The sequence below is a fragment of the Cyclospora cayetanensis genome, unplaced genomic scaffold (genome assembly GCF_002999335.1).
Source record: "Cyclospora cayetanensis isolate NF1_C8 unplaced genomic scaffold, CcayRef3 CcayRef3_contig_25, whole genome shotgun sequence".
Lineage (NCBI taxonomy): Eukaryota > Apicomplexa > Conoidasida > Eucoccidiorida > Eimeriidae > Cyclospora > Cyclospora cayetanensis.
In genome coordinates, this window is record NW_020312203.1 from 20,693 (window position 1) to 45,885 (window position 25,193).

Consider the following 25,193-nt stretch of genomic DNA (forward strand, 5'->3'; position numbering starts at 1 on the left):
GATTACAGTTAGAGCGTACTGGAGTTATTCTCCTTTCTACCTTATGCAGGGAGGAATGGCTATCCTGGGCCCCAGCTCCCCCTTTGGTCTAAGCCACCGCGCGTTTCAGGTCTATTTAACGCACTAACCGCATTCCACCTCGCTGGCCGGGATATAAAGCGCTGTGGCTAGTAACCTCAGTGCTCCACATATTGAAGTTACTTCGTGCAGTTCATCATGCGGGGCTTAGCAGTTTTGCACAACAGCCATTGAGGAGCCAGAGGCGGCAAAAGAAGAGGGGACCCCAAATGCCTCTACGGGCGCGGGGTGTCTAGAGGCTTCTGCTCTCAGAAGCCACAGCAAATTGTTCAATCCCGCCCTGTGATGCGTCGCTCTGCGTTTGAGGGAAATGGGGAGGTCCCCGTGCATCGTGAAGCGTACACATAGCCCGGGAACTAGGGGGATTTGCGACTGCATTTCTCTCCCACTCTAAGGGGCATGAGAGGTTGTATCTCCTATTTGTGTGTATAGGGACCCCTCCCTGATCCTGTTTGCCGCTACCACCCCTTCCCCCTGCCTGCCGAAGAGGCAGGTCTTGCCTAAGCCGGAGTGCTGCGTTGGCTGTGGCAGCCCTGTTGCTCTTGATGCGCCTCTTTCGCAGGTACTCGAAGGCGTGCCTGACACGCGCAGCGGAGCAGTGACGTGGTGGTGCTTCTAGCCGTTCGGGGGCTATGATCGTCACTTGGGAAAAGGAGCCTCGCCTTATCCAGTGGGGATGGCCCTGCTCGTCTAGAGTCTCCTCGTCACACGAAACTATATGTAACAAAGACGCGTGAAGCTCTTTCAGTTGCTGCAAAGCATCATACACCACAAATAGCACTGCGTGCTGCTCTCTAGCCAAACTCGGTGATCTGCGTCCCTCTAATACTCTCCAAACGAAGTTTCTCTGCCACTTTCTGCTTTGTGTGTCTCTGTCTACGACATGCGTCTGCATCTCCCCATTGTAATGCCTTACTGCAGTAAACCTTATTGGCGTTTGAGCAAGGAACCTAGGATCTTCTGGGTCCCTAAGAAAGAGAAGCTTGGCAAACTTGACATGTCCTGCAAAATGCCTAGCCACCCGACACGCGGCGTGTATCTCGCAAACCTGGTCCCCAGCGCTAACCAGGTCGCACCTCCAGTCCACAGGAAATGGATCAAAGCCCCTTGGGCTCTCGCTTGGCGAGGGTGCAGGACTGCTTTCTGTTCTGTTTCCATCTCCCTGTGCGTACACAGCAGCAGCGGCCTGCAGCTGGTCGCGCAGACTTAAGGCTGCATTGCAGGGGACATCCACTGTTTCTCCTGTGGCTGTGTTGCAGCAGCAGCACGCCTCGTTTGGCTCCTGCGCCTGCAGAGGCCTCGTCTGCCCCCTCAAAGGCTCCGCTTTGCAAGGAGAGCGGCAACTGAAGCCCTCTCGTGGGTTTCGCTCCAAAACACTCTCGCGAGGTAGGGAGGCCTGAGTGCTGCTTTCAGACCTACACCAGGCGCAGCAATTGGCGTGAGGCTCCCCACTACCAACGCAGCGGTCTTCCGACGCCGATGCAGCTGCTGCGGTGGATTCGAGCTGAGCAGACAGCCGGGCCCTTTTGCAGCAGGGAGCAACTGGCCGTCGTGCAAGATGCGAGGGACCTCCTTCCAGCTGACAAGAGGCCCCCACACAACAAGAAGGGGCCCTACAGGGAGAACGAGCTTCCTCATCCTGAACGGCTCCCTGTAAAGGAATCGGCGCCTGGCAGAGGAGAGCGTTTAGATAGCGCTGAATGACGAAGTCGAACTCGTGGTACTGCACATAGAGACAGAGAAACTTGGCAAGAGAGCATGACGCAAACGGACATTTACGGGGGTAAAACGAAGCCAAGCGACACATAGAAACAGATATTGGCGAAACCCGAGGCTAGCAGCAGCGGGAAAATAGAGAGATGCCCACTTAGGGAGCGACTAGAGGCGTGAATGACAGCCGAGAGGGTTGCAGCACGTTTAGGAGTACAGCTAGCCTCAGCCCATGGGGAACTCTCCAACGCCTCCGATAACTTGGAAGCATTTTAAATCTATGTTTGCCCGGAGATGGAAAAACCAACACCAGAGGAGACACGAAACGTGTGTTAGCGAGCAGGAGCACACCCTAAAGCCGATGCGTATCGACATAAAGAGGGTCTGGTCCCAAGAGTAATCGCTTTGTGCACAGGCATCAATCCTAATGTATTCAGGAAAAAGCTAGCAGCTTGCCTTTAGGGCTGTATAAAATTCACAGAAGGCCTCTTCTTCTGTCATCGGAGGAATAGGCCCAACCTTCCTGGCGAAATGCTCCGTTGAGTGTATATACACCTTTTCCCTCTCACAAAGTTCCTTCAGCTCTGGCAGGCACATCTTGAGGTAGAATTCCTGCACTGTTCTAAGACCCGCGTTCGTCACGATCACAATCTGCGTGTGCCTCTTCTCTCTCAATCGCCGCAAGTCGTCAAACAAGGCCCTTAACGCCGTCACCAGTTCCGCCTGCTCAAGACCTTTCCTTATGCACGCAACAGCCTGCTGCAATCCAAAATACAGCTGCATCTTCCTCCAGCATCCCATTATCCACCCCGTAGGGATCAGCGTGTTGTCCAGGTCCAGCAGCACCAAACATGGACGACGGGGCCCCACACTGAGTGGGCCTTCTGACCCGCCTGCACCCTCGCCAGGGGGCCTCAGTACACTGGAAGACACCCGAGGATTTTCACAAGGCGCTTCGCCTGCAGCAGCGTCCAACGCTGTGGAAGGCTGAGACTCCTGTAATTTATTTGTGGAGTCGGAGAAACCACAAAGGCCACCTTTCGCTTGAGAAGAAACCCCAGCAAGGTTTTTCAGAGACCCTTCGATTTGAGTAGGGTGACCAGCAAGTTCGGAGAGAGAGCTATCTGTAGTCATTGCACCCGAGACCTCTTCTTTCGAGTTTTGCGGCGTCGCGCAGTTGAAACGCCCCTTCCTCTCCTCCCGGCCAAATACTTTACCAGAACAAAGGGAGAAGATATGCATTCCTTTCAAGTCCTCTGGCACCGCCAAGGGAGCCTCTGGGTCACGTGAAGCAGACGGCCATTCATCCCTGCTTTTTTGTAAGACGCAATCAGTGGTGTCTGACAAAGGCTGTCCATAAGTGGGGCTAATCCCCCTTCTTCTTGCCGCCCCCTCAATCGTCGGAAACGAAGAGGGAGTTCCCACAGGAGGCCGTGCAGTGCAGTGAGTGCTGCTGCACTCTGAACCTTTCATGTGACTGACAGCTGACAAACAGGCTGCAAGGCCCCAAGGGGCCCCTGTGGAGGCCTCGGAGGCACTTGTGCAAGGCAAAGGGACCGGCTGATGCTCTGCAGAAGGGCCACCTACAACACATGGCGCTGCGTCTGGGGGAAACAGGGGCCCACGAGGACCTTTTACTGAGGTCTTGCAGTGAGCATCCTGGTTGATTTGCTCCATAGTTAGGCAGCTGGAGAGAACCCAAAAGGGTTTCCCCCGTGGATAGTTCGGCCGATGGTCACAGAGGCGTTACTTTCAATGTATAGCTTTTCGCTATTTACCGGGGAAAAGAGCAAGGAGGGGGAGGGCGTGCCATCCTCAGGGCGCTGCTGGCAGTAGGGTCCAAGGAGCGGCCCTAAAGAGATTGCATAGAGGAAAGGGAAAGACACAGAGGTGACTTCTTATTGGCAAGTAGACAGAATTTGCGAGAAAAACCGAGATATTTGCTGGATCAGAAGGAGTTTTGAGGGAGTATATAGATGCCGTTAGACCTTCGTATCCCATCAGTAGCCACAGGGTGTGGATGCTGCTGATATTAACAGACCTAGCAAATTGAAGAAAAGACAGGGAGGACGCAGTGCTCTGCCTTGTGTGTCCACCGCTGTGCGCGTAGGATTGGTGGTATTAACGCCGTTAATAGGGTCCCCGATTTCTGAGAGGCGCTTGATTATACGCTTTTGAGATGGCTCGCAAATTTAGAATAAGGAAAGAATTCCTGCAGGCGCAACAGCGGTTAAGCAGGACATGACAGGGGCCCCCCTGGCAGGTATTGATGTGCGCTGAATAGACGTGAAAACAGCGCTAAATAAGGCCTATATCCGGCCAATATGATGAACATTGGGGGGACTAACTCCAGAAGTAGTGGAAAATTTTCCGAGAAGGATAAAGACAAAGCTAGTGGGGGGCATCTTACTGCGGGGGGAGGTGGTACTGCCGAGTCGGCGGTGCCATAGACACAACAGACACTGCCACAGCTGTTGGTGTTTAGTGGATACAATAACGTAATTGAAGAGCGTGCATCTGATTATGGAAGCATTTAAAGTGCTTTTCTGCGTGTTTTGCAGGTATAAGAGGTCCTTGCATTGCTCTACATGGACTGCTTCCAGCTCTCCAGTCGCGCTCGACGATCGGTGCTGCACAGCGCTCGCACCCAAAAATCTATTTCCTTTTTGCGTGCTTCTTCTTATCAATAATCCGCTGTGCTACAATAGCTGTATGCCTCTTTCTTCGTGTTAGTGGCTGTCATACTCCTTCGAGTGCAGCAACAGCAAAGCGGTTATTGGGGCTCTGGCGAGTGTGTTGGCGCAGTGAGCAGCAAGTGCCAGTCAAGAGGAAATACGCTACACTATCTACCCCCACTGAGAGAAGATGCCCTTTATGTCTAACCGTTACTATTCGAAGGGGTGCAGTGTCCTGTGAGGTTGAAAGGACATGGGAGTAGCGCCGTAGTACCACTTAGAAAGCTCCATCTAAGGTCCCCGTAGGTGGCACTTACCTCCGGACTAAATTCAAAATAAAGAGCAAGCTTTCCTCTGTTTTACAAACGATATTCAGCGGTCCCCTTACCCCACCAGGTAGAGTTCCCAAAATAAGGGTAGACGCGCAGCTAGGCTGCACGTTGCCGTGCCCTACGAGCACTCCAATAATTCACAGCCAGTTACACGTGCTATTTAGCGCACAAGCACAGACTGATTCTGTTTGTATGAAGAAATCAATACTCTACAATAAACAAGGTATACAAACGGACAAGCCAATTGCTCAATTCTTTATTAATCCGTTAATTGTAGTTATTTTAGCTGTAAATACTGATCTGTAGATCAGCCAACAACAGCTTTCCCCTGCCCCCTTAAAGTTCGCCCTAGTCTCTCGTACCAGTGCGTCGAGCCCACTTGCATGCACGACAGTTGACCTACTGCCACTTCTGAGGCACGCAGGAATGCGAAAGAAAAGAAAATAGAGAAGGCGAATTAAGCATCCACAAGCGTAAAGAAATATGCTGGTAAAAGAAATGCGTAAACTGGTCAACACCGAAGTATGGATTAAATTAACAGAACCGCGGTGGCGCGATGGCTCCCTGTCGTCCGTTCGCTAAAATATGAGGTCCTTCTGAAAGAACGGAGAATACGGGTTAGATCTGCAAGAGCAATCCAAGTACTAATTCCGAATGCCTCCAAGCCTAATCGAACAGACTCCACATGCCCGTACAGCCATATCGTGCAATCTGGTTAAATTCCAAGCCTTGATTGACGAATAAGCATGAATACAGGGGCAACTTACGTGAAAGCGCCTCCGCGCTAATTTACTTGTCGAGATTGCCTTCAGAGTAATCACCAGTGACCGTACCAGCAATGCCAATATATAATTAGCTATTTCAGAAAGGAAATTTGCTAGTAAACGATCGTTAGGAAGGAACGCAAATAGTGCTGTTCCTGGAAACTAGTGTTGCAAGCCAAACTGAATCGTGAATTCTTCTTTAGGCAAGGAAGCCTGCATCCATGCGTCGCATAATCATTGAGGTTGGTGTTGTCCACCCCATTTGCGTAAAAACTGCCTTGTTGCGTGTACTTGAAGCTCGAAATTTCTAGCCTCGAGCACCTCTACAGCTCCCCGTGGATACGCGGCGGTGTCCACACGGGCCGCTTCCCTGCTCGGCAAAGGTTGTTAGCACGCCGCTAGTATTTGGAGGAGCATGGAACCATCATTTAGCAGGACAATACTAAAAGCTCTGGAAACTTCAGGTTGCAGGAGAATTGATAGATCAAGAAAGTGCATTGATTCGTGAGGAGGCAGCAAATGGGTCTGGCCGCCTAAAAACAAACTTCTTCCTCTGGCTGCCTTCTGGTGCACCTCGTAAAACCTGACCGACTTCCAAAATCACATTGTCAGGCTCAAAATACACAGCCGACAGCCATGCATCGTAATTCAGTGGTAGGCCTTCTGGAGCTTTGCACAAATTTATGCATGCATTAGCCACCTTTGCTCAGAATCATTTTGCTTCTAAGTGTGGCTGCTGACCCTGGACCCTTAGGTCCAGGTTCGGATCGGAAAGAGGCTTCTCAGTGTAGGATGCAGGAAAGCAACGGATAGACGAGAGTACTTTTATATCACTAGCCTACTTAGAAAAAAGGCGAACCGTCTGGAGCTTTAAAGATAAAGTTGCAAATCCTACAGAAGACTGCAGTTGGTGCGTCGGTCTGTCCATCTGAGGGTGGTTCGGACTGGTCATTTCATGTTCCATGTGTAGGCACGTCATAAAGGCATCCCAGAATATGCTGAGCACCTTCGAATCCCTGGCTGTAACTACATTTTTGGAGAATCCTTGCAACGTCTGGACATAAAATTAGGTAACTGGATGCCTCCTTCAACTGTGATAAGGCTGGACACAAGTAGTCATATGGGCATCTTTGCTAAGTCTGTCCACAGCGACGCACATGCTTTCCTTGCCATTGACCTCTGCCAGTCCACAAAAACAAATTCATAGTCAGGACACTCTAAATTTTTTCAACAGGTCCATATGGCGTTGCAAAAGCTTGGTTGTAAAGAAACATGTGGCTTCAGATGCTACTTATCTGGGCATGATGGTGTGTACTGCTCTGCCTTGGGACGCATCCCAGGCCACCAGATGGACTGCAAGAGCTTTTGTAGTGTAATGTGAAGTCCAGCATGACCCAGAATGCGACGATGATGTGCTCTGCAGCGAGGCGAAGTCAGAATGCACAAATTAGGGATCGCTTCTCTGATTTGAACTACAGTAGGCGATTTTTCCGCGTGGTAATGCTTCACTATATCTCCCTCCTATATTTTGGCATAACTAACTGATGCATGGATGTCAGAAGCATTCGACGCACGCAATCTCGATAGGAACCGTGAAGCGTTACATAATAGGAACCGCTGGAGCGTTGCGAGAGCACGTCGGCGACCGCGCTAGTGATGCCCCAAATATTCTGGCGTTTAGTCGTTCTACGGGAGGCAGTCACACCAGCGAACAATGCTAAGACGATCAAAAGTGAGAAATATTTGCAAAAGGTTGTAAACTCGGATGGTTAGCCCGGCCTGTAAAGTAACGCCCAAGTAAGTAGTGCTCCGCATTTTCTCCTCGTACCACACCACATGGAGTTCCCTTTTGTCGCACTGGATAGCCCTGCATGCTTTCGCAGAAGGGCTGAGAATGAAGTAATACTTTGATGGTTTGGAGAGCCGGTAGCTTGCTTGGAGAGAAATGCACACACTACTTCACGAGCATCTGCCGATAGGACTAAGTGCTTTCATAGTTGGGCAGCATGAGTCCAGGAGGAGTTGTGAGGCAGCTGATAGGCGTCCTCACTGCGGCGTCGGTATCATCTATCCAGATTACAGCTTGTAGTTTCTGAAGTAGTTCACTCAAAGAAAAGGCGATCCTAGCAAATTCATGAACGGAAAGTTTTCATGCCTGCTCCGTGTCAAGTTGGGGGACTGCATGTTATTGAGTAGAAGGGCGGCGTACGCACCAGACCATATCCCAGCTCCCCCGCTAGGGGCGGTTGACACAACCCCAACATCAACACTTTATAAATCTCGATTTGGCTCTTCCTTCACAGGCAAAGGCGCAGGAGATGTGCTCAGCTGCTTCTGAAACTCCAAGCAGTTCACCATTTGTGGAAGCCACATCAATCGGCTGTTTGAACGGTGAATCGCTTTCAGTCTGCGAACACCTGATGTGGCACCTCGGCTACACCTGAGATGAATCATTGATGAAGCAAGATTTCTTCTACTATGTTTTGGCTTGTGCTAATCAGAGTTCCACATATTCCTCGATAATCAGACCGCTTGGTAGGGTCCCCTGCCTTCGCAACCTCAATTCATCGAAACCCTGCTCTTGAGGTGATCTTAGCAGAAGCCAATGACCAAAAGCTTATGCAAGGGCTCGAACTGTAGTGATTTTTGCAGACAGGCGGCCTTCTCTGAAAAAGTAGAGCCACTGTTGGAGTGCTTCGCTCACCAGTAATCAGGCCGCAAGAAGCACTCCATCCTCTTCATCTGGGGGCTGCACTGCGAGGTACATCCCAACCGGATGATGAAATCTTTGCACATCCGGCTTTCCTGACTTGTCACACTTTTCAGGTCTGCGTAGCCTCATCAACGTAGCCTCGTCGACACATTCATGAACACAACTCATGCCTTTCTATCGACTGTGGAGCTACGACGCTGACATGAGCTTGCGAACCGGAATCCGCCACTCCAGCGAACGCTTTGACATCGACCACTTCAATTGCCAAAGGCGTCGATCCCCTGAGACCCTTGTCATAGATAACCAGATTATTGAATCACCAAATAATTCGGACAAAATCAGACAACTGTTGGCGGGACATGCAACCCCATTGCATCCACAGCTCATGGAGAAGCGAGTAATGGAACGAATGAGTCATGTGGCACTAAAAACTGTAGCGCTGCATTGAAAGTCTAGATACCGAAACACATAGCCCCAGACTGTATACAAGCCTAATAACACATCACTGAATGTTCCCTATACATTTTTCCTTAAACCGCGCGCCACTCAGAATTCCGATCTGATATGAGACGGACGGCCAGTTTCCGCGTAGCTGCACCCTCTACGTACTCCACACATTGACAGCTAGATGCGCTTAGCACCTAGCGCATATCCACACAACATTGCGTCTTCCTAAGTTGAGCTATGACTACACTGCAATACCAAGAGATACTGTAAAACAAAAAGTTAGTGAACTAATTACCATTTCTCACCTAAATATAAATGGTATAATAGAGAGCGGTGTAGCTTAGCTCACTATATATTATTACCTTCTGGCTGCGGATGTAAGGACCTGTTCATTCCAAAAAGTAGGAAGTGTTTCTGCAGAGTTCACTAAGGTGTGTCATCCAGTCCAATGCAATCCGATAAGCATGCAGTCACTTTGTATATCTCTTGCTTGTTTTTGCCTTTTAAAACGTTCCAATTAAAAGAGTAGCACGTAGAGTCTGGCCGTATGCCCAACATAGCATCGATGACACCGTTTCTCAGAGTTTGAAGGTGGATCCAACCCTCTGTTGACTAGCCTTAAATACCCTCTGCATTTTTCCTTTTTAACGCTTGGAAGCCACAGTGCCTGCCATACAGCCCGAGATGGTACGACATGTGTAGCTCTCTAGGGTATACTAAGGCAGTTTCTATTACCCTAGTAACTACATTCGAATTCCTAAACTAAATGGACTAGTTGAAATTCTACAGGAATGCACTAGTTGAACTGTTTGAACATACATCTTACCCTTACACAGTAGTGGCAGCTCAACAAGGTGTGCGCTATGTGCAGTGCGTGGCTAGCCGCGAATGCTCGTTCTGCTCAGCCGCTGTAGCAACGCGCACGTTTGCTGTCCCTATCCCCATGCATGACCCCTACGGCAAGAAAAGGAGGAAGCTCCTTCTAAGGAACACTCAGTAACTTTCTTTAGTTTTGTATAGAGTGAAGTGGTCACGGGATAACCTAAGATGCTTAATGCACTTCCTTTTCAATAATCCACCTGATAGCTGGAATGCAAAATGGAAGAACAAGTCAGCGACAGCACTAGCACACGTTCGCTTATTTAGTAAGCACAAACAAACTCAGTGAAAGAAGCAATGCTCACCTCGTGGCCTCCAAAATGTAACCGTCACCCAAACCACATGAATATCAATAAATCTTTCAAGTTTTCAGTCCGAATTGCTCTACTTTCTCTATACCCTTGCCTCATGGGCTTTCAGCCCAAGGGGTGACAAAGGAAGCAAGGTTGCACGTTGCTGCACCCTCCTCCTGCCCCGAGCATTCGTATGCATTTGCAAATACTAGTTTCGGGGACAGGCAGACATCGCCCATTTTCATCGTATGAGGTTACCCCTACTTGGCAAACAATCGAGTGTAAAGATAGCTAAATGATGCAGCCAGTAGTGGCGGCAAATTTTAACCCGGCATCCACCAGTGCAGAAGAAGCTGTTTAAGTGTAGCTTGAACGCCCATACAAAAAGCAGCAGGGGGTGGGGACAACGGAAAACGATACAGGAGAAAACAAATATAGCCTGTATTTGGCGTGCAAAGCCATTTATTTACACTTTACGCTTTAGACTAAGATGCCTAGGAGCATCAGCACGTGTGTGCGTGCATACGGGCGTCCACGAATGTAGCCATTATGAATCCAAGCGCTGGACAAAAACATTGTTACGCTAAAAAATGCCTAAACGTTAACAGTTTTAGTATCAAAGCAAGAAATTGCAACACCCCAACTGCATTTGCACGGCCTGCCCGAGGCAATGAGGCTATCATTCAGTCGGAGAAGGGTGCCGATATCCAATGCGCTACGCTGTCACTCCAACTAAGAAATAGACTAAGCGCGATGCAAGCCAAGGCCTAGGCCAGTCCCACAGAAAGTGCCTACGATGACATGCATGGAAAAAACTGAGAAGAACAAGCACTAAAGGCCCTACATGACACCATCGAGGCAAAGCAGACAAGTAGCAGCCGCTCCCACGGCCCCTCCTCAGACAAGCAGACGAGCAGCTCGCAGGAAAAGGCTGCCGATGAATCCCACAGATGAAATGAGTTTCCTATCAAGTGTAGTTCTTGACAGAAGGAATATCCCACGGCCCGCTGATCTCGCTGCAGCAAAACAGAACAGAAATAGCAGCTATGGTAACGATAACGACATTAGCACAGTCGTCATTTACTCCTCCTTTCAGTCGATTTTGAAAACAAATCTTCAGTCTGCTATGTCATTACAGTGTTTGTCTCAGGAAAGACGAATTTGTCCAAAATGACTGGGCAATGGAGTTGTGAACCGAACATATTGGTGACGGTGGGGTGTAGATAGAACTGTTTGCGCTACCCTTACTTCTTGTACTTCTGGGACCTGATTAACCAATATGGCCCTATGAATGTTATGAAGAACATGCTGCAAACAGCAACAATAGCCTGGGCTCCCAAAATGACGCACCCCCAGTATCCTCAACAGGTAGCTACACACTAATATTAGAAGCCTGAATCTACAGTCTGCCTCCAAACTGTATACTCGTGGTATGCTATAGAGCCCACAAGTTCCGAGGAGTCCGCACCAGGCTTAGTCCACAGTGTGTACTCACAGGAACAAGTAGAGAACGACGCTACTCGCTGATCCTTCGATGTACATCAGAGCAGAAGTGAGGAGAAGAAGGACGGGAGTGACAACGTATGTACAAGCCCACGGGTTCCACAGCTGCAGTCAAACAGAGAAAGGCATTTAATCTCACGCTTTGTGAGCTTGATTAAGACAGAAATACTCATCACAAATCGAGAACAAGCAGAGCTGTACTACTTGATTGACGCAAAGCTTGGGTAAGCACCCGCAGCCAAAGGTACGACAGGAACAAGCGGTAGACAGTCCGCCAAACAAGAATGATCACAGAAAGAGACGAAGAAAGCAACTCGCATTATGGTAATACAAAGAAGTACACTCAGTGGGGAAAGAAGGGAAAGGTACAGGCAAAGGAAGGCAGAGATACAACGCATCCAGGCAAAGAAAAAGTGCCGATAAGTACGAACTTGCTTACCAACAAATAACGCCGGGCCATGGGAGAAAGGGCGAAAATTCTACATAATCGCACAGATACAGCAAAATTTACCGAAAATCAGTGGGAAAACAAGCCATGTCGCTTCAGGAAAATAATTCACGGGTGATGGTCTCTACCATGCACATGCTCCACCTTTATTTCCCTACTGCATGCGTAATTACATACGTGTAATTACGTACTCAATTTTTTATCTACACTTAGGCGCTGGGAGGCAAGTATTTGGTTCTGCATATTTATAGTTGTACATGTGAAGACCTATTGCAGTGGGGAAGGGGAAGGGGAAGGCAGGTGGGGTATCTGCACTGACTCGATACCAAAAAAGAGGAATGCAAAGACTTCAGTGGAGGTGCTCAGACGGGATGCCAATAGGACACTTGCAAAGAGGGCTACGTTTAAGCTCATTAGCCGACCCAAGGGCTCGTCAATGGTCCCATGATTACTGCAGCAGCAGGCAAACACACAAGGAAAAATAACACATTAACGTTGGTGAAGATACAGAGCGAGATACTCCGAACACTAGCACAACAATCCATGAGAGAATATATAATACAAACTAAATGGAATATAGGCCATAACAATTATAGAGGAGCAGGGCCTAGGGCGTACCGATAGACGTAAGAGTAATCATTGAGCGCAATGTGAATAAGCAAACAAACTGCAACACATAGATACGCAAGCAATAAGAACGATGGTCGAGAGGAAGCACACTGACTCGTCTGCGGCACCCAAAGCGCGTGTGGTAGTGGTAGGTTTCACTGCCCACATTACATGCCCCCCCACTTCACTTCAAGTCAAAAAATCCCTGAGCTCAAGGCATAACCTCACTGGAAGTCAAGCTAATTACTGTATCGTCACTGAAGGACTGCGTCAAAGTTTGGAGCACTGGGGCGAGGATCTACAAAAACAAGCCTCACAGCGTACACACTTCTTGGTGCGCTGACATTGGAACATGATAAATCCGGCAAACACTACAGCACATATTTTAAACCGAATCATCTAGTTGCAGTTCAATTAAACCAATTTTCGCGAGTCAATAAGCTAATTGATTATTTCATCAGTTTCTCCTTGAAGTGAAGCGAACACCCGTGAAACATCGAACTAGTTAACGTCGTATCCCTCAAACACACATAATGCTGGTGGAATGTCTACTGATTAATTTGGGGCCTTATTCCTTACCCGTAATACTCCGAAGACAATAACAGCGCTCTGCAGGACTTGCCGTGGAGCTGCAGAAACAAAATTCGCACACCATTTCAACAACCACTTCAAGTAAAAGCAAAGCAGAAGACAAAACACACTAAAAAAACGAAGCCGAGATAACCCTCAAAATTTTATGCGCTAGAGCAAGTTTAATCAACTGGAAACAGCTAAACAATAGGACTAACAAATAAATCTCGTGTGGAGGTACGGTGACTAATGCTAACCTCGAGGCGCGGGGTGCAGACACCAACGAAGCGCGTATCCCAAAGGAAGCGCGATGACGTCGAAAATGACAAGGGTTGACGCTTCTATGGATCTCTTAACAATCATTCGGTATATTAACAAGAAAATCAAAATGCAGCTCAGGTGCTGCGTCAGCACCACAGTCGACTTGCACAATTCAGAATATATGTATCGTGTGAGGTTTGCATTTCTCATTAAAGTATTCAAGAAAGTCTCGTCTACATAGCAGTCCGGATGCCGTTGTTTCTTCCAGAGGACCTTCTCCCACTTCGGAAGGTGACAAGCACGATCGATTCGCCCAGCAGAGCAGCTGCAACACCAGTCATGAAGCCGCGTCGGAGCTCTCTTATTGGCTTGCGGAGCCTCTATGCCATCTTTTTGGCAATAGCAGCAGCCACGGGTATGAGAGATGCAAACATTTTCTTCGCGAAGACCACAGCAGTGGCCTTCACGACGATACGGATCCGCCCTGTGCATTATGTGCACCTTGGTAGCTACGCCGGTAGTCATTACTTCCGCTGGAGAGTAAGCCGAGCATCTTGAGACGATGCTAGATCTTTGTATACAGTGGCAGGTACGGCGATCTACTCCATGACACGCCGGCAATAGCAATGACTTGGGTGCCACCTTAGGCACAGTCTGGGAAAAGTCGGGAGACTGCGAGCCCTCTGGAGTTTGAGTCTCAGCCGAGACACGTGTAACTGTTGAGGCGCATTCTTGGGCATCTACTGTTTGGTCCTCGTCTGAGACGGACGTGGAACTGGGGGGCAGCGGAAGCATCTGAAATGGCGGCCGCAAGCAGCCAGGCGACCCATCGAGGTGCTGCACTGGATCTCTCAAAGCTGTACTAAGCGGCCTGACTAATCAGCGCGATTCGTATTTAGAGCAAAACTTAGAACGAAAGACAGTGATGCTCTGCCGCCGCAACTAAGTGAGCGCCGGCCCACTAACACGACAGAGAAGTCCCCCCCTTCACAGAGAAAGCACCACATGTCAAGGGTCCCCTCATAGAGCTGGCTTGTTGTTTCCCGTGCCTAATAATAAAGTTTTTTAAAAATATCGTGACCACTATCAACTCAGGACAATTATATAACGCTAGATTGCATGCGGCTGGAGCGATTTATATAAAACCTTCTCCAATCAGGTCGAGAGCCAAAACCTTGTTCGACTTATTCTTCCGTTCATTCACCGTCCCCATAAAAGGCGGTAGTGCTAGAGGAAATTGCTCTACAGTGCATTTTGTGGCCGAATATGGTCACGGTGGCACTTATGCTCCTAAGACAAAAGCCATGTTTGCACATTCAACTAAATTGTGTAATCCACCAAATCCAATGCAAATACCGCACTCCCAGCCACTCACTTCCTTTTGAAATTTAGTAACAAGGTTAAGTTTACTGGTACAGGGGGGCAATTCTGTCGATACAGTGCGCTTAAGGAGACGATTCGAGTTGATGTAGGTCGTAGACAACCCACGGCATCCTAGGTGCCGCTTCGGCTTTCTTCCCCTATTAGCAGCATCATAAGCATGAGAACCGATGAGGAATAAGGTCGAAAGCAGTGGCCTTTTCGCTTCATCCGAACATGCGTCTAATGCCCCCAATTTATCCTGTTAGATTCGACTAGCTCGATTGAAGCGTCGGCGCCAAAGTGCACCCGCTGTCTAGGGTCCTTCCCCTGTTTTACTGAATGCTTCTCTTCCCTAGTACCATCGCCTCAGTAAAGTCGTCTTCCAAAGGCTTAGAGGCAAAGATAATTAGGCATCTGGAGCGGGCAGCAGGGATTCCGCATGTCACATTTCTGCATGAGTAGTAAGAACCCCATCGGACCATCAAAGCGTTGTGCCACCTTTGTCGACAGAGCTTAGTAATGTTCACTGCTGCTGGTGAAAGGTTTCCCAGCAAGTGTATTGGTATATCTATAGTGCCGTAGCATCCATATTCAAGGCCTGAATTGCAAAGCTTAGCCGTAGTGGCCGTATTTTTGACATGGATAGTCGGCTGTCTGTGTATACCACACTGCATGCAGCAACATCGGAGAGAATGCAAACTGAAGGAAGGGATAGGGTTGTTTCGGTCTTTCTGATCTGCCTTGAGACTAGAAGAGAAAGTGCTTGGGGGACTTGACCTCGAGGAAGTTGGAGGGGAGCAAGAGCTTGTACTACAGTTCCTTGCTGGTGGTACCATCATCTCGCAGGACTGTCAATTTATGTATAAAGATTTCTCTTCCCGGTGCTATAGTTGAAAGTCCTTAAGAGACATGAAGGCAATTCGTATGTGGAGCTGAAGATGCTCTTCATACCGCAACAGCAGCCTTAGCCCACTGAAAGTTCGGCGTTCAATGGAATTGGTACCTGCTGAAGGCCATACGAAGAAACCTATATGCCTTCAACTCATAGATAAAAACTTGGGATTGTTTAGGTATTCACGAAAATGTGTGCTTACATCAATTCAGACGATTGGACAGACCGCACTGTACCGGCTGCGCAATGCGTGAAGCCACACTTAGGCACTTCCCACAGCCTTAATTATGTCCATTTAACTAATAACGAAAAGTTGACTATTGAATCAGCTGAGTTTCTCCTTTCTATTGCGGACCGACGTTGGCTCGATACAATAAAACGCGACGTTGTGTGCGTGTCTGCTGGATGCAATGTGCAATTAGCTATGAATGCTCGGAATGTGTTAGAAAATGCAGCTAAGTGGACCCATGCTGATCTTTTCACCTAATACCAGAACTCTGACGGGGGGAACACAGTAAGGAAAGAGCGCTTTCGGGGCGCACTCGTGCTCCTGGTCAGTTTGTACAACTCTCCCTCGGAGACCGTAGAAGGGTTGCTACAGACCGCTCATGCTCAGCGACCTATGAGCAATACTTTTGCTCACTAAACACAATAAAGCACTTACATGCATGCAGAGTGCTCTTGCCAGTAAAAAGGTGCAAACGTGGAACACCGCGGCTCCGGTGTGGAATTCGAATGGTATGTTTTCCTTTCTAATCTCCGATGTCCAACAGAATGCACGTAAGAGGTATTATGGGAAACTCAAGGGGGTCCACGTAGCGGTCCGATGATGGAAGAGGTAGTAAAGTTAGATTCTGTGCTGCTCTATTGATTCATTTATTAGCCAGTGTAGAGAAATCCGCTTGAGGCATGGCGTGAAGAGCTTGATTTGGGGAATTATGCCTTGGTTCATTCTTCATGCTCAAAAAATTGCAGCCCATGTTATTGCTTTAAGGATCTTGTTGTTATGATGGGGCCTGGTAGGTTCACAAAAAGTGGACATATAAGATGGAAGTGTAAAGTTGGCTCCATTCGTGTCCAAGAGACTATATTCGCTCTCCAGCTAGCCTCTTCATCCTATGAGCCCTTGCTGTGTTATTCATGCCAAGGAATATGCCAGAGGCGTATCTTCGCCAAATTGCTTCTTATCTTGCATAAAGCTTTGGTTTTCACCTTGCAGTAATGGGCCATTCTCAAAAAATGGGGTGATGTCCTCGTCACCACCGGAGAACTCTGGTGATACGTGCATGTTTGCGAGGGAGCATACAAAAACTTTTCCTGAGTAGCCTAGGAAGGGAAACCCGACGACCCTTAAAAGCAAGCGTGATGACATGCAGGGGTGAAATAACAAAGTACCAAGCTGCAGTTTAAGACCTCTACAAGCCCATCACATAAGGAGCGCTAGAGGCAGCAGGCTGTAGCAACCACAGTGGTCCCACGGGCAGCTTCAAGTACCATTTTAAATCAATAGCTGAGCATGATATGTAGATGGGTGGAAGCACAAGCCCTGGTTGATTTTCGCTGACCCTTAGTTCCTCTGTGCGGCCTCCTGGCGCATCCACGGAGTACACAGGGAACATCCAGCTCTGGGCATCCCTACACAGGACGCAGCTCCGAGCTATTGCCAAATTCTTGGTGAGCTTGGGATCCTGTTTTCGTGTTTCTCTATTGACATCAGTGACCCTCATGTGTGAGAGCAAAACTGAATTCGCTCGTTGGTTCATCCTCGTGGCACCTTGCCCCCGTACTCCTCTAAAATGTTTAACCCCTCTAAGGCACGGAGTAAGATCTGGCAACGCTGATCTCTACTAACTGTGGGTGGCCTTCAGGAAACTGCGGAAGCGAGCATTTTGTGCCCGGCAACGAGGGCTCGCATTTGGCAGCGTAAGGTTACGTGGTGGCCAAAATGCAGACGCTGTTCGAGGTCTCAATGGCTTTGTGTGGTAAGAAAGGAACACATGTATCCGACACTAACGCGTCTTTGCGCCGGAGCCTTCTTACTGGGGCCATCTCGGGACCATCCCGTGGCTGGTTCGCGACGCACTATCCCAGTAGAACAAATTAAAACGGCAGAAAGTTTCGGGAGGTGACCGTGAGCTGGAACAACTGATTGAGGCCATATATTGAGAGCCCACGAAATAAAGGCTTCCCTATATCAGGAGTTGCCATATAACTACCCTTCGAAGCCTTTCTGTGCCTAGTTTGGCACTCCAGTGCAATTGCGTGCATCTCCCTCTGGTTGTCCCTCTCTGTCTACCAACTCCGGCCTCTGCTCCCCCGACTTTCTGTTTGTCTGCCCACCTCGATTTTCACTATCTGATTGCCTGTCTGTGGTGCTCCAAACCTACGAGTACGCATTGCATTAAATTGCCACACCGTCTGCTTTCTTACCCGAATTTAGAAAAGCATTCCATGGGCCACAGTGGACCTGGACCACCCTCTTGCCATGCAGTGCTACTGGATTACTCTGCAACTCTACTGCTGCCTCGTAGGCAGCAGCACCGGCAATGAAGCAGCAGAAAAAATCCAGCTCTCAATGACGTGCAGACAGGCAGACCCGCAGTTGAGCCACTATCGCGCGTGAACGAGCGGCTACTCTAAGACCCCTTTGTGCGCAAATGGCTATGAAACTTGGCAGTGACAGTGACAGTGAACCGAGGTGCCCTGTAAGCGCTGCAGCAGTACTCAGCTGAAGCATCAAGAGCCGCTGTGAGGACTCTTAGTAGCAGAAGAAGGAGCAGCTGCTACCACTACGAGTGATCGCTTCTTCAAAATTGTTGGGGCCACTTGTGGAGTCTCGTCATTTCTTGATATCGGAACTCAGCGGACAGGCATATGCACTCCTGATTGTCCTATTTCTGAGCACTATCTCGTCATGATGTTTCTCGCACAATCCCTCTTAGGGCCACCCAAGGAACAATGAAGGCTGGTCTGTCCAGGGGGTGGCCCGGGCCCACACTATGGGGGAGCCTCGCTATTAGAAGATGGCTTCGAGGCCCGCACCTAGCCCTACGGCGATCATTATGATACCGGCTGCAAGATTGAGAGAAAATTCGTTGAGCCACCGCTGAAGCAAAAGGCCTCCCATTACACCTGCCGCCGTAACTAGGGCATGACCGATGCAACTCCCTGAAGCAGCAGCCCACACAGCAGTGGCGACAATGGGGAACACTCCTAATAGTCTTTACATGTAAAGAGAAGATGCCCGGCGCTGAGGTAAAGCAAGCGGAAAGGTACATTTCAGAGGCTGTTGCAGGTGCTGCAACTTTGCTTTCTTACCCAAAAAAACACCCCACGGGTTCTGAGCCGCGGCTAAAGAAACGGTGGTGAACATGGACTTGTCACCCCACTCGGCCAGAAGAATTAACAGAAACACTTCCCGCAATACTTGCCACGATTCCGGAGCCAAACCCAAACGGCTATACTGCAGCAAATCCATAACCAGCACATTGCACCGCATCCCACTGGCAGAGTCAGCAGGGCTCTACCCCTGTGCGGCACCTCCCAGATTAGTCAAAGCAGAAGCCCCACAAAACGTTTCAAGGGCCCCTCCCAATCCTGCAATAGCCTCTAGACTCGGATGAAATAACTCTAATTTTACCTGCAACCTTTCAAGATCCTCCTGCGCCTCCTCGAGGTTGCACTGAAGCTCCTCGTCCTGAAGCGGCCACTCCGTTGGAGAGGGGCGAGTTGATACGGACTCATCTGCGGAGCCTTCCCTGAGAACACCCTGTTCTTCCTCATCTACCGACGTCCCCTGATTCTTCTTGGCCTCAACAGGGGAAGCCCCATCAGGAAGGTTCTCTCGCAGGTCCCCCATACACTCCGAGTGGGCTGAGAGCTGCACAGAGAAGCGTCGCGACGCCCTACGGTGGGGACCTCTACCGGCAGCTGGGAAGGACGCCTTCGCTTTATACAGGTGCCAAATTCCGAAAAGGAGCAACGCAAGGGCTGAAATTATCTGGATGACAAGCCCTCCCCGGAGCAGGGCCCTGACTGGCCCCGGTATCCAGCTATAGGCTGCAGCGTTTTGTAGTAAGTACCCGGCAGCTGCTGAAGCTACTGAGGAGACGAATAGTGCAGCACAAGTTGAGATGAAGACTAAAATACGTCGGTATTTCACCGCCAACAGAGCTGCCAGAAAGAAGGTCCTGTCCCCCAACTCCGTTGCTGCAACTAAAGAGACAGACGATACCACCGAACTCACGAAGGAGTTAAACGAAAAAATTCCATCGTTCCCGTCATGATGGCGCCGCTGCTGCGTCTTCCGCTGCTTCTGCTCGCGTTGGTGCTTCGTGTGCTGCTGCTTTTTTGTCTTTTCTTCGTCATGGCTATAGAACGAGTGCACTGAGTGACCGGCGTGGTCGGGATTCTTCGAGGCGGGTACGAGGGGCTCTGCATCCTTCACTTTATGCGAGCCAAAATGAGCCCCTTCCTCCGTTTGTATTTCTGCTTCAGGTCGCGGCATATTACCTGTCGCTTCGTCTCCTGCATGCGGCATTCCCGCATTGCCAGTGGTATGGGATATCCCCTCCTCCAAGGCCTCGAGTTGTCTGGGGAAAGTAGCTGGAATGTCTGGCTCTACTTGGAGTTTGCACCCGAAGAGGACACCTAGGGACCCTGAGCAAATCTGTGGGGATCCTGAGGCCGAGATCTCCCTAAGGAGCCAAGCCCCCCCTGTCATAAAGGGGGTCGACGGTGGGAGAGCGTCGCACCTTTGAAAGTACTCGGGGGCCACGTGAATGTGGGCTGAGGCCGAGGACAGGTGCGGGAGGCCACCGTTGCTCCCGGCCCTGTTTTGTAGCGCCGAGATGAGACATAGGAGACACAACACGGAGAAAGGGAGGAGAGAAGGAGGGGAGAGGGTGCGGAACAACCTAGGGAAAGCTTCCATTGTTTGATCGAGTTGTGGGACTCGCTGGTGCGATTGTTGGTGATGGTGACAGTGTCACTGAGGCTGATTTGTCTGCCAAGTGCAAGGCCAAAGTTTCATTTATGACAGGAGAGCCGTACAAGGGCAGGACATGTGAGGGCGAGCCAGGTGAACGGAAGTGGAGCGTGGGGTCGTAGGAACTCAGGACCGCACGAGCCACAGCCTACTAAGGCCAGGATTGGCGAACAAATGCGTGGGAACTATTTCAACCGTCACCAACCTGAGGGAATACAGTGTTTGCCGTCAACTCAAAAACTGACCGCCGATACCCGACATCACATACATCCCAAAATCTCTACTGCATTTCGAGATTGGGAAAAGGACAGTAGTCCTAGAGCATAAAGTAAACTTTTACACCACAAAACACAAAGAGAGAAAGAGCACCCTGCAGAACTCGCCCCTGCGTCCGCCACTGTGCCCGGCGTAAGGCCAGCAGCTCACGGGCCCACTAGCATGTTGCCGTTGCTGCTTCTTTGCCACTGGCTCTTTCCTACATTGTAGGAAAGAGTAACAGCGGAAACCAATGAATATATTGGATTTCCATACATGCAACGCAGCCTTCACTGGACTTTTTGGCATTCAGGAATTGGCTAATCACTCACGTAGGCATGTATGCGTTGGGGGCCCTTGCTGCCCGTTGAGCCCAGGATAACCCCGAGACAACAGCCTGTACACTTCACGGAATAACCGTGCTGTATCACCACCCTGCCCACATTCTATTGAGGAAGGTGCGGCACCAGCAGCAGTGTTTCCAGCCCTCTTGGGAAGCACTGCAGCAGTGGCATAGGGGGCAGGATGTGGGGGGCCCTCAGGCTCTCGCAAGTGCTGCAGGCTATATCCTACAGGCAGAGGGTCCCCTATGGCGTCAAACAGGTGTGATATAATTTCGAGTGCAAGAGCTCTCTAGTGGGCCTCCTTGGGGAACGCCCTTTTGGGGGCTTCAAGCATGCACTGAGACTTCGCTTTCGTAGATTGTATTTGTGCTGTCTAAATGGAACAGACTTATAGGCAGCTCTGCTACTATGTGTGCACTTTAAACATACAGCTTTAGGCAGAGTGAGCAGGGTTTGAGGTCTGCGCAGTTGTATTGCGGTGCAGACCGAGGCCTACAAAAAGGCCAAACAGCAAGCCCGAGCCGCAGCTCGGAATGCGAGAAAAATGAAGGTAAGCCTTTGCGCTTTAGAATTTGGTGCTTCAACACACCGAAACTACGGGGTTTTCTTGCTAGCGGTGTAGATCTTGTCAATTGTTTGTTCCAGACTTGGCCGCCTCTGCGTTTTGGTATTGGTTTAACTTGTTGGCGATTTTGAGCTTTGAGTCGGTCTTTGATGGTTTTAAAAACTGGACTTTTCGGATTAGGCTTAGTTATTTTTTTGCCTCTAGCGGTGCATTTGAGAGCCCCAGGCCTTTAATTTAGGTTTGTGTGGTTCGTTTCAGGAGTCAAAAGGGATTTTGCTAGAGGGCAGAAAGAGTCTCATGATGTCCCTCCAGCAAAATACGGGCATCTCGTGGTATCGCTCAATTCAAGTTTTAAAGCACCTTGAAATGCATTCCAGGGCAAACCCCCCAATCACAAACAAACTGCGAGATAAAATTGCCAGTGCGGCAGAGGCTGTCAAACAAGGACGATAGCCCAAACGGGGATGCTCACAAAAGGAGCCTCTGTAAAGGCCCCATAAGAGTCTGGCGGTTTCCAATCTAACTTTCAAAATTTTAAATGTGCATCCGGTTACTGAGTTTGCGCCCCATAGGGATGGCTCAGAGCCATCTTACGGAGCCTTTGGAGAAGGCCCATGGGGGCCTGTAGGGGGGAGCTCTCTGGCCTTCCAAGAGGGGGCTTAAAGAAGCCTTTCTGACCGGCGAGGGCAAGAAAGGTCAACACAGACTGTCTCTTGGACGTTGGTGAGATGGAGGGCCCGATCGGCCTCTGCCGACCCTTGCGCAGCTTTTTATTGTCCAATTTTACGATTGGAAGTATGAGAAATAGTGCGTCTGCACATCTGTCATGGGGTGTGGGACTGTCATGTTTCTTTGACAGTTTCTTGGTGGAATTCGGCTCAGTGTGTATGCAGATGAGAAGACTGTAGGGGATGGGGTGTAGAACCCGGGCGGATCCCTTGACATTTGGCGGGAAGGTGGGACTGAGTCACTCACAAGGATACAATAGGCTGAAGGGTGGAATGAGTGTTCGTACAAGAGCCAGCATGCCCGTAGAGAAAACGCTAGGGCTCGCCGCCGGCAGAATTGGGGAAGCTGCACAGTGCAGTAGCAACTGACAAACTAGTTTTGAGCGGGAGTATCAAAGCGTGAAGTCTAGTCTGAGGACACCAAGCCTCCCTACAGCGAATTCGTCAGCCAAAGTTCGCCTACCGCGCATCACAGGCATCCACTGCCCCAGTCCGCTTTATCAAGATTACCGTGATATGTGTGGCGGTGCTTCAATTCCTGACATCTTACTTGGGGTATGCATAAGTCGTGAAGCAAAACGAGGCTTTGAAAGCTATCCGCAGGGCTTACTGTGCTCCCCACTGTGCCTATGGCCGTCCACGAGGTGCTCTTGAAATCTCCTTGTTGACAAATAGGAAGAAGTTGGATGGGGAGCTGAACGACTGGAGGGAGTTCGTTGAAAGGGGGCACAGCAAGACGCGGTGAGTTTCTATGAGCCGCACCAACTTCCGCTAATGCGGTAACGGTAGTGCGGGATTCTAGCGGGGTGTCAGACCGAAGTAAGAGTGGCCGTTTGCCTGATGCAGTCTCACCTCGCCCCTGTCACTTTTTTGATTTGTGGTAAAGCATCAAGGAACTGCTTCCAGCACTGGACGATTGTTTTCGTTGTGCCAATGCTTCATGCAAGGTCTCATACAACAAATATTTGTCTCTTATCACCACTTGCATTCGTCCCTGAGTCGGTCTCCCTCCGTCTTTAGCTCATTTAGGGGGCAGAAGTTCTTACTAGAGGCCCTGGCGTAGCTTTTAGTAGCAAATAACCTTACAACATGTCAAGCAACAGGTATGAAAGCTCGACCATCTTTGTCTTTTGAATTGAGGCCTAGCTACGTGATGACTGCCCAGTTGGCCTGTCCGAATGTTCTAGTTATTGCAGAGATCGATTAGCTAGCTCTATGTTCAAGGAAAGACAACTCTGCTTCCGCTCTGGCGTGCATAGGGCATGCAAGAAGAAAAATCCTAGCAATGCTGTCTTCCCTCCAAACGTTGTGACTCTTCTGTGCGAGGGCGCGGAGGCAGTGAATTAAGCTTGAAACGATTCATTCAAGGTGTCTAAATAAAGACGCTCAGCTCCAGGATTACGACATTAGAAGAGAGGAATAGACAGGGTGCGCGTAGCTGCAACCTCTTGAGAAATCTTGATATATCACAGCTAATTGCACACAGCGTGTAGCCCACGCGCACATCACGTCTTCTTGTATCAGATAAATAGTACTTTGCAATAATTTAGAATTAGCAAAAGATTGAATAATATTTCTTTTTCGTGCCTTATTCTTTGAGTAGCATTTGACCAAGCGTAACTTAGCTCGTTGCATTTTGCCTTCCACATTTTGAACTACAGGCCTTCGTCTGCCGTACCTGTGCATAGATAAGGACTGCGTGCAGAATAGCGCGAGAATTCCCACCCTTACGCTACTCCTTAGGCAGGCACACGCGGAAAGCAATACGAATGGAAAAGGCGAATTGGGCGAAAACTCGCTGAAGTGGACACAAAAAGAGAAAAGACAGGCACATTGCCCTGCGAGAAAGCAGGGACCACACCACCAGAACCGCGGTGGCGCGATGGCTCGCTGTCGGCTGTTCGCTAAAATATGAGGTCCTTCTGAAAGAACGGATAATACGGATTAGATCTGCAAGAGCAATCCAAGTACTAATTCCGAATGCCTCCAAGCCTAATCGAACAGACTCCACATGCCCGTACAGCCATATCGTGCAATGTGGTTAAATTCCAAGCCTTGATTGACGAATAAGCATGAATACAGGGGCAACTTACGTGAAAGCGCCTCCGCACTAATTTACTTGTCTAGATTGCCTTCAGAGTAATCACCAGTGACCGTACCAGCAATGCCAATATATAATTAGCTATTTCAGAAAGGAAATTTGCTAGGAAACGATCGTTAGGAAGGAACGCAAATAGTGCTGTTCCTGGAAACTAGTGTTGCAAGCCAAACTGAATCGTGAATTCTTCTTTAGGCAAGGAAGCCTGCATCCATGCGTCGCATAATCATTGAGGTTGGTGTTGTCCACCCCATTTGCGTAAAAACTGCCTTGTTGCGTGTACTTGAAGCTCGAAATTTCTAGCCTCGAGCACCTCTACAGCTCCCCGTGGATACGCGGCGGTGTCCACACGGGCCGCTTCCCTGCTCGGCAAAGGTTGTTAGCACGCCGCTAGTATTTGGAGGAGCATGGAACCATCATTTAGCAGGACAATACTAAAAGCTCTGGAAACTTCAGGTTGCAGGAGAATTGATAGATCAAGAAAGTGCATTGATTCGTGAGGAGGCAGCAAATGGGTCTGGCCGCCTAAAAACAAACTTCTTCCTCTGGCTGCCTTCTGGTGCACCTCGTAAAACCTGACCGACTTCCAAAATCACATTGTCAGGCTCAAAATACACAGCCGACAGCCATGCATCGTAATTCAGTGGTAGGCCTTCTGGAGCTTTGCACAAATTTATGCA

At 49.5% G+C, this 25,193-nt stretch overlaps 4 protein-coding genes across 4 annotated transcripts; 1 reads left to right on the top strand and 3 right to left on the bottom strand.

Moving 5' to 3' along the window:
• Positions 1–310: 310 nt before the first annotated feature.
• On the bottom strand, positions 311–3,465 carry LOC34622391. Its single transcript, XM_026338310.1, has 3 exons — positions 2,245–3,465; positions 995–1,801; positions 311–829 (listed from the first exon to the last, which is right to left on the bottom strand). The coding sequence occupies exons 1-3, from the start codon at positions 3,463–3,465 to the stop codon at positions 311–313; spliced, it is 2,547 nt and encodes an 848-aa protein (XP_026194095.1).
• A 7,670-nt stretch (positions 3,466–11,135) lies between these two features.
• LOC34621473 (putative phosphatidylinositol N-acetylglucosaminyltransferase subunit C) lies at positions 11,136–13,384 on the bottom strand. The gene is made up of 8 exons (XM_026338311.1): positions 13,289–13,384; positions 13,031–13,117; positions 12,680–12,749; positions 12,461–12,509; positions 12,162–12,293; positions 11,834–11,873; positions 11,387–11,499; positions 11,136–11,199 (listed from the first exon to the last, which is right to left on the bottom strand). The coding sequence occupies exons 1-8, from the start codon at positions 13,382–13,384 to the stop codon at positions 11,136–11,138; spliced, it is 651 nt and encodes a 216-aa protein (XP_026194096.1).
• Positions 13,385–18,552: 5,168 nt separating this feature from the next.
• Positions 18,553–20,469, bottom strand: LOC34621474. The gene is made up of 4 exons (XM_026338312.1): positions 19,924–20,469; positions 19,177–19,830; positions 18,855–18,999; positions 18,553–18,704 (listed from the first exon to the last, which is right to left on the bottom strand). Exons 1-4 carry the CDS (start codon positions 20,467–20,469, stop codon positions 18,553–18,555), a joined length of 1,497 nt encoding a protein of 498 aa, XP_026194097.1.
• An 834-nt stretch (positions 20,470–21,303) lies between these two features.
• Positions 21,304–22,140, top strand: LOC34621475. Its single transcript, XM_026338300.1, has 3 exons — positions 21,304–21,381; positions 21,607–21,672; positions 21,946–22,140. The coding sequence occupies exons 1-3, from the start codon at positions 21,304–21,306 to the stop codon at positions 22,138–22,140; spliced, it is 339 nt and encodes a 112-aa protein (XP_026194085.1).
• Positions 22,141–25,193: the final 3,053 nt, after the last annotated feature.

Coding starts and splice junctions, on each gene's coding strand:
- LOC34621473 (XM_026338311.1), bottom strand. CDS start 13,384: ATGATTGTTAAGAGATCCATAGAAGCGTCAACCCTTGTCATTTTCGAC. Junction 13,118..13,288: donor TTCGTTGGTGTCTGCACCCC/GCGCCTCGAGGT, acceptor TTTTACTTGAAG/TGGTTGTTGAAATGGTGTGC. Junction 12,510..12,679: donor AGTAATTAGCTTGACTTCCA/GTGAGGTTATGC, acceptor TATGTGTTGCAG/TTTGTTTGCTTATTCACATT.
- LOC34621474 (XM_026338312.1), bottom strand. CDS start 20,469: ATGGAAGCTTTCCCTAGGTTGTTCCGCACCCTCTCCCCTCCTTCTCTC. Junction 19,831..19,923: donor CCGACCACGCCGGTCACTCA/GTGCACTCGTTC, acceptor AAGACGCAGCAG/CGGCGCCATCATGACGGGAA. Junction 18,705..18,854: donor CCCGTGGGGTGTTTTTTTGG/GTAAGAAAGCAA, acceptor CTGCTGCTTCAG/GGAGTTGCATCGGTCATGCC.
- LOC34621475 (XM_026338300.1), top strand. CDS start 21,304: ATGTGGGGGGCCCTCAGGCTCTCGCAAGTGCTGCAGGCTATATCCTAC. Junction 21,382..21,606: donor TCCCCTATGGCGTCAAACAG/GTGTGATATAAT, acceptor ATTGCGGTGCAG/ACCGAGGCCTACAAAAAGGC. Junction 21,673..21,945: donor GGAATGCGAGAAAAATGAAG/GTAAGCCTTTGC, acceptor GGTTCGTTTCAG/GAGTCAAAAGGGATTTTGCT.
- LOC34622391 (XM_026338310.1), bottom strand. CDS start 3,465: ATGGAGCAAATCAACCAGGATGCTCACTGCAAGACCTCAGTAAAAGGT. Junction 1,802..2,244: donor AATTTTATACAGCCCTAAAG/GCAAGCTGCTAG, acceptor CTCTATGTGCAG/TACCACGAGTTCGACTTCGT. Junction 830..994: donor CGCCAATAAGGTTTACTGCA/GTAAGGCATTAC, acceptor GATGCTTTGCAG/CAACTGAAAGAGCTTCACGC.